The sequence below is a fragment of the Solanum dulcamara genome, chromosome 7 (genome assembly GCF_947179165.1).
Source record: "Solanum dulcamara chromosome 7, daSolDulc1.2, whole genome shotgun sequence".
In the NCBI taxonomy this organism is placed as follows: Eukaryota; Viridiplantae; Streptophyta; class Magnoliopsida; order Solanales; family Solanaceae; genus Solanum; species Solanum dulcamara.
The window spans coordinates 58935409-58947480 of record NC_077243.1 but is presented as its reverse complement, the minus strand read 5'-3'; the positions used below and the strand labels follow the sequence as shown (position 1 = coordinate 58947480).

Below are 12072 nucleotides of genomic sequence, written 5' to 3'. Positions count from 1 at the left end.
TTTTATGTTGTTAAACATCGTTACTTAACTGAAGAATACCTTAGATCCTTAACTTACGGAATGAAATCGGAGGACTTACCTCTTCTTAGCAAAATCTGTGGCTGCCTCTAGCCTTCTCTCTAGTTTCTCTAAGTTTTCCAAAGTGAAAGGATGAAGAAATGAAATATTTTCAGCATATTACACATGTATATATCCCTCCTTTAGAAGGTGACACATGGCAGCCCCCTAGGGTGCCACCTCATCCATGCCTCCAACCCGTACTTCTGTACCTTGAGACGTGTTCTTAAGCTTCTTGAAAATCGTCATGTGATCCTTATTATCTATCGCATTACCAAATAACATAAGTATATATATACTAATAGATATTATATTATGAGTATATTAGATATACATTGTAAGTATATATAATATAAGTATATCACTACAATAGATAGTATAATGTTAGTATACTTAATATACATAGTACGTATATATAGTATAATGTAAGTATATACATTCTAATAGATAGTATATTGTGAGTATATTTGGTATACTTTGTAAGTATATATATAATATATAATTAATTATATCACTATAATATATAGTATAATGTTAGTATATTAAATATAGATTGTAAGTGTATATATAATATATAATTAAGTATATCACTATAATAGATAGTATATTGTGAGTATATAAATTGTTATTATCACTTCTAAATTAACTAGATAACGATACACTATATTGATGATTGACTCAAATTTTTGAATACATAAACACCGAAAAATAATCAAGCCCAATGGGTCCAGCCCAGCCTATTAAGCCCGGACCCTATACCCTTAATGGGTCATGAACCGGGTTTTTTTATACATTTTTCACTGTTGAGATCAGATCGGTCTGGCCCGGCCCAGTACCCCCCGGTGGCCCAAAAAAAGTGGGTTGGTCTCCCTGTCCGGCCAACTTAATGCCCTTAGTATTCAGGATAACTATGTATATTGTTTCTTGTAAAAATTTTAATGAGCCACATTACACGTGGACATCCAAGAGGGAGTGTTATGAAATAAATATGGTGGATGTCCATTCACCCTTTTTTCCTACCCCAATTAATCTTCCTTTTTCCCTAACCCAATGAATCACCTTTTCAGCTTACCCAATTATTCATCCTTTAACATTGTAAATTTGGCTATAAATAGCCATGCCAAAGAATGAATAAGAACACACAGAAAATTCTCAACTCTCTCTTTCTCTTACTGTCTTTCTTTCTTATTAATTTGCTAAGTTAATTTGTTTTATGAAAGAAATCAATTAAAGGAAACATATTATATGATATTGAATGCCCTAGTGGGGGTTTGGGGGAGAATATCCTCTTAACACCTTTATTTTCTGGTCCACTCAATAATTGTATGAGTCACAGATTCATTATTCACTTGTCAGTTGCCCAACGTAACGTCGGTTCATTATCATTATATAAACTAATACTAGATATAACTATAAGTGGTACTTTGGAATCATTTAGCAGTTTTTAGTGATTCTTCATATATATTTTCTTGCACTAAAATGAAGAAAACGGGTAATGATTTGTTGCCATTCATTGCAATGGTGATTGTACAACTAGGCTATGCTGGGTCAAATGTTGTGACAAAACTAGTCATGGATACTGGTATGGACCCTTTCGTCCAGACAGCATACAGACCCATATTTGCCACCATTTCAATTGCGCCCTTTGCTTACTTCTTGGAAAGGTATTATATTAACACCTAAATTGCTCTTGTTATTTCCCTCTTAATGTTATTTATCATCATTTTTTTTTTTGCACACAAATGCATTTCAATGAATTTAATGTTAAAACTAAGGTAATCACTCATCACTACAACGTCTAACAATAATAATACTTGCTTACTTCTTGGAGCAGTATCACTCTGCTTGTACCCCAAGGTACTCTTTAATCTAGTTATCAATAATCTTTTCTAAAAATATATATAATTTTCTCTCTGAATAATTGTCTATAGTAAATATGAACTGACAACCAAGAAAATATGATAACATACTACAAGAAGTTATATTGCTTTGGACAATATAAAGTTCTTAATACTCGACCACACGTATAGTTTGGTTACCTTCCTCTCAAGAACATGTATTTCCCTCAAGATAGGGCTAATAAGGACTTGTATAAGCCATCATCCAAGACAGTCAAAGAACCAAAAGGAACACAAACGGTTTCATTCATCTCTTATTCTCCCTTAAAATAAATAAGACATGAGGTAAATAAATAAGAGATGAGGTGCGTTGGAGGGTGAGAAGAACACAATCAACGTAAAATGTCACTAATGCAACTTGTTTCTCTTTCATTACGGAAGTTATTAAGGCGCTTATTTTACTAAAGAAAATATTTTTCAAAATATATATTTGACCAATCGAACATGAGAAAATTAAATTCATACCGAACACACCCTTTGTATAAAATATAGAATACACGACATAACCATGTTTAATTCAGCTATTTAATTTATGTTGATGCAGGAAAACAAGACCAAGGTTGACACTATCTGTACTTTTTCAAATTTTCTTGTGTTCCATCGTTGGGTAAGCAATCAGTCTCTCCAGTCTCCATTTCGATCTCTAATTCGATAAAGTGCTCATGTTTTAATTGAAAGGAGCTATGAAAAATTATTCCAATAATGTATCAAAATGTAGAAATAATTTAATGTCCTCGAGTTACTTCACAATAAAGGTTTGCCACAATCCTATATATTATGAAGTAAATTAAAAGTACTGGCCGACAGCATACGCTTGAATCTTATCATATCCGCTTTTATATATATATATATATATATATATATATATATATATGTATGTATATAGGACATGACGTTCAGTGGAATTCGAACGTAAGAGTTGTGTCAATGCAAGTCGATGTTTAGTCAGATATGGGATAAGGTTAGCAAATAATCTGGAATTTCGGGGCGGAGCTAGTATACGAATTATGGATTTGATGAATTTAATAATTTTGAATAAAATTTTATATTTATCTTATGAATTTTATTGAATATGTATAAACTATTAATTTAGAATTAAATAATTCAAATGACCTAAATTTCGAATTCATAAACTTCAAATTTTGATTGTGCTTCTGTCAAGCCGGCAAGCTGGAGCAAAACATGTATAGTGCGTGGCAGACCTGTTAGTACAACAAGGAGAAAGATTAAAGATTTAGGAAAAGTGACAGTTCCTATGGGCGGATCTATATGGTGTCAAGCGGGTTAATATAAATCCATTTTATAAAAAAATACATTATATATATATATATATATGGTTTGTCTTCTGAAAAATATAAATATAAAATATTGACCCTACTTGAACCAAAGAAAGCCTTTAGTCTAGTGTGAAGTGGGTTCATTTTCATAAGAGGGTCCTGAGTTCGAATTTAATTTATTAAATAAATAATAATTATATATCAATTAATATTTAATTAATAAAATTTAGTTTATTGCGTTTTTTCAATCTCCTTCATATGTGAACCCATTTGATAAAACTTCAAGGTCCGTTATGTTTGTCAATGAAGCTATTTCGACAGATAAATTAGTAATTACTTTAATAAGGTAAATTGATAAATTGGAAGTGCATGCAGCGTCACTATGAACTAACATTATATAATATATGTTGTTATAATTAAGGAATCCACTTGATATGTTTAACAAAAAAATAAGAAATCGAGAGTAAAATAAAGAATAAGTAAATAAAAAAATAACAGTCGCACCTTACATTTACAGATTTATCTTATATATATATATATATATATGCATGACAGTTTCGTGTCGACTAATATATGATTAATTAACATTTTTCTTTTATGAACGTACAGAATAACTGCAAACCAATATACATTTTGTATTGGGTTAAAATATACCACTCCGACTATTGTTTGCGCCCTCGATAATCTTATCCCAGCATTCACTTTTCTCCTAGCCGTCCTATTCGGGTATTTATCTTTCTCCTAAATAATATTTTCAGTGAAATTCTACGAGTGGAAAAATGAATTGTGTTAATTGATGTGCAGGCTTGAAAAATTGGGACTGAGAAGTATGGCAGGACAAGCCAAGTTGATTGGAACTATAGTGTGTGTTGGAGGGGCTATGTTATTGTCATTTTATCGTGGACCTGTAGTGATTGGCCAATTGGGATTTCACTGGAAATTTGCTGAAAGCAGTACTGACGACAAGGATATTAATTCTACACATACCAATTTCCTTTTGGGACCCTTTATACTCATAATCAGCAGTGTTACCTATGCATTATGGTTAATCATACAAGTAATTAATTTAGTATATAATCCTTACTTACTTTCCTAAAGGGATTAATTAATCTTACTACTCTCTTTTACTATTTATTTTTTTATTTATGTTAGGCAAGAGTGAACGACAAGTATGCAGCTCCATACTCTAGCACCCTTTTGATGTTCTTCATGGCAAGTTTCCAGTGCATGATCATCAGCTTTTGTGTCGTACCAAAAGCTTCTGAATGGGCTTTAACTCCCATAAGAGCTATCTCTGTTGTTTATAATGTACGTATGTTTAATTTGCTTTCCAAAATATTACTTAATTAATTTGGTTTAATTTCGTTTATTTGACTTTGACTGTAGGGAACTGTGTGCTCTTCACTGGCATTATACCTGTGCTCCTGGTGTATAGAAAGGAAAGGTCCTTTATATGTCTCGATGTTCAATCCTTTGTTGCTTGTCATTGCTGCATTTCTTAGTTGGATTCTGCTTCGCGAAAAATTATACGTTGGAATGTAAGTAAAGAAAAGCATACATCATGTATTATATGAGATTTAATTGATTGAGTTGATTTCGCTTTCTTACTATTGGACAGAGTGGTGGGGTCAATCTTGACAGTTGCTGGACTCTATGGTTTTCTTTGGGGGCAGAAAAAAGAGATGAAGCAAAGTAAAAATGGCGTAGAGGAAGAGGACATGGTGGAGGCTAATAAAGAGGACAACAAGGCTGACTTGGAATTGCAATTAGTTGATAATTCAGACTTGGATGGTATTCCCATAAATGTCCAAAGAGAACTTTGTGGGACAAATAGGAATTCCCACAACTAGCCTTAATTAATATATATACATGAAAATATTGTATGTATTATGAATAAAGCGATAAACCAAATTAAGAAGAGGGAAGAGAGAGCAAGTAAGTAATCTATATGTTTTCTTCTCTCTTTTTTTTTATATATTTTGGTTATAACATTGACTATTTATAGGCCTAAAGGAAGAACAATTTGTAGAGGAAACACATAATATTGGAAACAAAATTTAGTGGAAACAAATTGTGGTGATGGATAACATGGACATATATTTTTACAACACTTTCCCTTAAATGTCCATGTAAAATAAAGGTTTTAATGAAAGAACAAGTATATATATTTGTTTCAAATACGAATTTTTTGCTGCCTCATTAAAAACATTACCAAGAAAAAATTCAGTGGGATAAAAATCTTGGTTAAGGAAAAATGAGTGCAACGCGTATTTACTCCCCCTGATGAGAATATCACTTAATATCTCGAAGGCAACGTATTCTAATTTTGTATTTCATTTTCTCAAAGGTTGAAGTTTGCAATGCCTTGGTAAACATATCTGTTAAATTGTCACTTGAACAAACTAGTTGGACATCTATTTCACCATTCTTTTGAAGATCATGAGTAAAAAAGAAATTTGGTGAAATATATTTTGTTCTGTCTCTTTTGATGTATCATCCCTTCAGTTGAGCTATACATGCAGTATTGTCATTATACAATATTGTTGAAAAGTCTCTTTTTAAAGAAAGACCACATGTATCTTGAATGTGTTAAGTTATTGATCTTAATCAAATGCATTCTCGACTTACTTCATGAATGACTATTATCTCTACATGATTTGAAGAAGTGGAAACCATAGTTTTCTTTGTTGAATGTCATGATATAGCTGTACCACCACATGTAAATAAGTAACTTGTCTGCAATCGACCTTTATAGGAATCAGACAAATATACTGCATTTGCATAATCAATCAATTGTGATGTGGATTTATTTGAATAAAATAATCACATATCGGAGGTCCCTCGCATGTATTTGAATATATGCTTAATTTCATTCCAGTGTCTTCACGTTGGAGAAGAACTAAATCTTGCTAACATGTTTACGGAGAAAGCTATATCTGGTCTAGAGTTATAGGCAAGATACATCAATGCACCAATTGCATTAAGATACGGTATTTCAGCACCAACAAGCTCTTCATCATTTTCATGAGGTCAAAATGGATCTTTATTACTATCAACAGATCTCACAATCATTGGGGTACTCAGTGGATGTGCTTTACCCATGTAAAATCTCTTTAAAATATTTTCAATATATGTTGATTGATGGACAAATATCTCATTTGCAAAATGTTCAATTTGTAGACCAAGACAAATTTTTATCTTTTCAAGGTCTTTCATTTCAAATTCCTTTTTCGAACATTTTACTGCCTTTGAAAGTTCTTCAGGAGTTACAATGATATTTAAGTCATCAACATATACAGATATTATGATAAATTCATAGCTAGACTTTTTCATATAGACACAAGCGCAAATTAAATCATTTTTAAATCCTTCTTTTAGCAAACATTCGCTAAGACGATTGTACCACATTTGCCTTGATTGTTTCAACCGTATAAAGATTTTTGAAGTTTTATTGAACGAGTTTCCCAGGAATCTTTATATATTTCATGTATTCTAAATCCTTCAGGAATTTTCATAACAATATCATTGTCTAGAGATCCATATAAATAGGTTATAACGACATCTATCAGATGTATGCCAAATTTTTCATGAACTACCAGATTTATAAGTTACTTGAAAGTGATTGCATCCACCACAGAAGAATATATTTCCATATAATCAATGTTAGGTCTTTGTGGAAACCATTGTTTCATAAGTAGTGCTTTATATCTTACGACTTCATTTTTCTTATTTTATTTTTGCACAAAAATCAAATTTGTACCCCACTGGATTTATACCTTCAGGTGTTCGGACTATCGGTCTAAATCTTCATGTTTTTCAAGCAAAGCTAATTCAACTTGAATTGCATCTTTCCATTTTGTTCAATCATTCCTCTGTCTGCATTCCTCGATAGATTTTAGTTCAAGATCCTTATTTTGTTGCATTATTTCAATAGCAACATTATAAGAAAAACTATTGTCGATAATTACATTGTTTTGATTCCATATTTTCCCTGATGAGAGATAATTTATTGAAATTTCTTCATTATTTTTAGGCGCCTCAATTTTTGGGAAAAACAAAGCATTTGTACTTCTTTCCATTTCTCCTATTTCCATTTCTACCCAGTTGCTCGGCAGTTCGATTCCGGCCAAGAGACCGGCGATCCTCTCTTCCGACGCCGGCGAGCTAGAAAACCACATTTTTCTCAGATTTTCCTTTCCAGTAAGCTTCATTTCATTTTGGGACTATTATATTCTTTTGTAGTGTTGTTCTGTCTCTCCAGATCTGTCTCCTTCTTCAATATTTTCTGGTGAAGTTCTTCTTCCTCGTCTCCTTCTTGTGTTTACCGATAGATCTGTCTCATTAGTTTCTGGTAAGGTTTTTCCTTTTCCTGTGAAACTCCTATTTCTCTCTTTTTCTTTATTTTTCGGTGAAGTTTTGTTTTTGTGTTTTCCGGCAGAATAGGTTTGTCTACATCGTTCAAGATCTGAACTTGAGTTTTCACTACCTGGCCGCTCCAAGCAGTCTACGGCAATGTCCAAACATTTACGATGATGCATCTTTATCACATTTTTCTCCAGGCCAGGTTCTATCTCTCCTTTTCTTAACTGATTATTTGTGCTCTGGTTTATATTTAGTATCACTTTCTTATCAGTTGGCTTACTTTTCTAGTCTCTTAGTTCCTACTATTATAGTTTTAGATTTTGTTCTTCATTTTATTTCAATGCTTAGTGATTAGTTTACATTATTTTGCCTATTAGTTAGTGTATAGAGTCTAGTATACATCATTTACTGTTAATTATTATCTCGTTGCCTGTTTGTATTCTCTAGATTTATTTGTTTTAGTTTATCACTTTTGTAGTTCGTATCTTTTTAGTGGCTTCAATAACAAATGGTGGACTAGGGTCATGTCCTCGATTGAGGCTGAAGGCGAGGAAAAGTAGTGGTAAGAGGGGTATGGGTTCTCTTAAGTTAAGAGTAGGATCGTAGAACATAGGGTCGCTTTCAGGGAAGTCCATAGAACTAGTGAAGAGTCTTAGGAGGAGAAAGATTAATATAGCTTGTGTTCAGGAGACTAGATGGGTAGTCACCAAAGCTTGGGATATGGATGGGTTTAAATTATGGTACTCAGGAAGCTCTAGAGATAGAAATAGAGTAGGTATTCTAGTCGATGCGGATCTTAGGGAGTGTATGGTGGAGGTAAAGAGGATCAACGATAGAATGATGTTGATTAAGGCAGGCTTATTGTGAATGTTGTTAGTGCGTATGCACCCCATGTGGGCTTAGATGAAGAAGTCAAAAGACTCCTTTGGGAGGGTTTGGAGTGAAAATATTACTACCCAACATAAGCTTTTGGTAATAGAATTGGAGATTAAGAGGGAAAGCAGAAAGAAGACCCTCTATGATCGACCAAGGATTAGATAAAGGAGCCTAACTCCCACCCTTTCTTGGGAGATGGGGGAGAAGTTGACTAATTCAGGGGACTGGAGCAGTAGTGGGGATGCGAACAACATGTGGGACATGGCAGCTAGTTGCATTAGAAAATTAGCTACCGAGGTTCTAGGGGTATCGAGAGGTATATTTAGTGGTTGTCAAGGAGATTGGTGGTGGAATAGAGAAGTATAAGGAAAAGTGAAAGACAAGAAGGTTGCTTATGCGAAGTGGATGGAATGCGGGGATGAAGAGGATAAGAGTAGGCTAAAAGATATTTAAAAAAAGGCAAAGACGGAAGCAAAGTTGGTGGTCACTAGTGATAAAACGACAGCTTTTGAAAGCTTATATGTCGAGTTAGGGGGAAAAGGTGGGGATAAGAGATTGTATAGGCTTGCCAAAGTAAGAGACAGAAAAGCCCGCGACCTGGATCTAGTAAAGTGAATCAAGGACGAGGAAGGTGAAGTGTTAGTGGATGACGCCTCTATCAAGCAAAGGTGCCAGCTTACTTCTATAGACTTTTAAATGAAAAAGGAGATAGAGACATTGTACTGGGTGATTTGGCGTACTCTCATAGTCTTCGAGACTTTAAGTACTGCAGATGTTATAGGGTTGAGGAGGTTAGACAAGCTATTAGTAGGATGAGAAGGGGGAGAGCGACCGAGCTCGATAAGATTTTGGTGGACTTTTGGAAGAGGACTTATAAGCCAGGTATGGAGTGGTTGATTAAGTTATTTAATGTTATTTTGAAAACTGCTAAGATGCCCGATGAATAAAGAAGAAGTACTATGGTTCCATTGTATAAGAACAAGGATGATATCCAAAACTGTAATAATTATGGAGGGATCAAATTGCTAAGCCACAGTATGAAAATTTGAGAGAGAGTGTTGGAGATGAGGGTGAGGAGAGGAGTGTCAATCTCATAGAATCAGTTCGGATTCATGCCGGGGTGGTCGACTACTGAAGCAATCCATCTTATGTGTAGACTGATGGAGAAATTTAGAGAAAGAAAACGGGATCTTCATATGGTGTTCATTGATCTTGAAAAGGCTTATGAAAAAGTTTTTAGGGATGTCTTCTGGAGATGTCTGGAGGCTAAAGGTGTCCCGATGGTGTATATTATAAAGATAAAGGACATGTATGATGGAGCCAAGACTCGGGTTAGGACGGTGGGAGGTAACTTAGAGCATTTTTCTGTTGAGATGGGACTACATCAGGGATTTATACTGAGTCCTTTCCTTTTTTCCTTGGTGATGGATGAGCTGGCATGGTCTATTCTGAAAGAGGTTCCATGATGGATGTTATTTGCGAATGACATAGTTTTGATTTATGAGACTCGAGACAGAGTTAATGATAGGTTGGAGTTTGGAGACAAACTCTAGAATCCAGACGGTTTAGATGACCAAGACCAAAACTAAATACTTGGAGTGTAAATTCAATGGTGCGATGAATGAAGAGGGAATAGAAGTGAGGCTTTCCACTCAGCCTATCCCCAATATAGAAAACCTTAAATATCTTGGATCTATCATCTGGAGCAGTGCAGAGATTGACGAGGATGTCACGCATCGCACTGGGGCAGCGTGGATAAAATGGAGGCTTTCCTCTGGTGTCTTGTGTGAGAAGAAGGTACCACCTAAACTTAAAGGTAAGTTATACAAAATAGTGGTTAGACTGGTGTTGTTATACGGAGTGGAGTGTTGACCGGTAAACAACTCTCATGTTCATAAGATGCATGTTGTGGAGATGAGGATGCTGAGATGGATGTGTAGAAACACTAGGAGTGACAAGATTAGGAATGAGGTCATTGGGAGAAAGTGAGAGTGGCCTCTGTGGCAGACAAGATGATAGAAGCGAGATTGAGATGGTTTGGGCATGTGCAGAGGAGGGGTACTGACTCCCTAGATAGGAGGTGAGACCGGTTGTATTTGAGGGTTATACGGAGGGGTAGGGGTAGACCGAAAAAGTATTAGAGAGAGGTGATTAGACAAGATATGTTCCTACTCCATATCACTAAGGACATGACCTTAAATACAAAAGAGTGGAGGTCGCGAATTAGGATAGAAGGCTAGTAGAAATAGAATGGTGTCTTATAATGTGTCGATTTAGGGTGGTCGTAGGTCTAGGCGTACCATTATAGTTGCAGTGTTTTGACTATCACATTATATTTATCATTATTGTTCTTGTCTTATAAAATTTGCATCGCTTTTCATTTTTTGTGCCATTATTCTCTCTCTCTCTCTCTCTATATATATATATATATATTTTTTTTTTTTTTACTTGGGACTGTTTCTTTTGAGCCGAGGGTCTTTCAAAAACAGTCTCTCTATCTCCATGAGGTAGTGGTAAGGTCTGCGTACATCTTACCCTTCCTACACCCTATTTGTGGGATTCCACTAGGTATGTTGTTGTTGTTGTATTTTTAGGCGCCTCAACCTCTTCTAAGATTTTATCAATTGTTATGTATCCTCGCTCTTATTGTGCAGGTTTTTTCATACTATGACCATTTTAATTATTTGATCCTTTTCTTTTTCGAGAATTTTTATCTTTGGAACCGATGAACCTACCACATTTTAAGCGTGGTTTAGACTCATTTATATTAATTAATTGTTCTATTGAGACAGCAACGCGAATTGAAGTATTAGCAACTGGAATATGAGATTTAGTAACTCTTGACAGGTTAGTGAATGCTTCTGACAGTTAATTTGCAGTATTTTGTAAATGAATTATCTTTTGGACTTCCAGTTCACATTTATTTGTATGAGGATCTAACTGAGATAGTGATAACACATTCGAATCTATTTCCTTTTTCAGCTGCTTATTTTATCCCTCTAATGCTAGAAATATTGATTTATCAAAATGACAATCAATAAATCTTGCCGTAAATAAATCTCCAGTCATAGATTCTAAATATTTTATCACTGAAAAAAATTCATACCCAACATATGTCCCTAATCCTCTTTCAGGTCCCATCTTTGTACGTTGTGTTGGAGCAATTGAAACATATAGCGCGCATCTAAATATTCTAAGATGAAAAACGTGCGGATCCTAACCAAAAGCCATTTGTAATGGCGAGACTTTATGATTACTTGTGGGTCTGATCCACACAAGACTGGTTGCATGCAAAATAGCATGACCCCATAATAAAATGGGAAGTTTTGTTCTCATAAGCAATGGTCTAGCGATTAATTGGAGACGTTTAATCAATTATTTTACTAGACCATTTTGAGTATGAACATGAGCAATCGGATGCTTAATTATTATCCCAGTGGATAAATAATAATCATTAAATGCATAAGATGTGAACTCACCAGCATTATCAAAATAAATGGTCTTTATTATATAATTTGAAAATTATGCTTTAACTTAATTATTTGAGCAAGTAATCTCGCAAATGTCATATTATGAGTTGATAATAAACACACATATGACCA

The 12072-nt window shown here is 34.4% G+C and overlaps 1 protein-coding gene across 1 annotated transcript; it reads left to right on the top strand.

Annotated features, from left to right (window-relative positions):
* Positions 1-1495: 1495 nt before the first annotated feature.
* LOC129895656 (WAT1-related protein At1g09380-like) lies at positions 1496-5274 on the top strand. Its single transcript, XM_055971388.1, has 7 exons — positions 1496-1721; positions 2500-2562; positions 3842-3958; positions 4037-4289; positions 4385-4540; positions 4619-4770; positions 4851-5274. The coding sequence occupies exons 1-7, from the start codon at positions 1537-1539 to the stop codon at positions 5080-5082; spliced, it is 1158 nt and encodes a 385-aa protein (XP_055827363.1). The 5' UTR covers positions 1496-1536; the 3' UTR covers positions 5083-5274.
* Positions 5275-12072: the final 6798 nt, after the last annotated feature.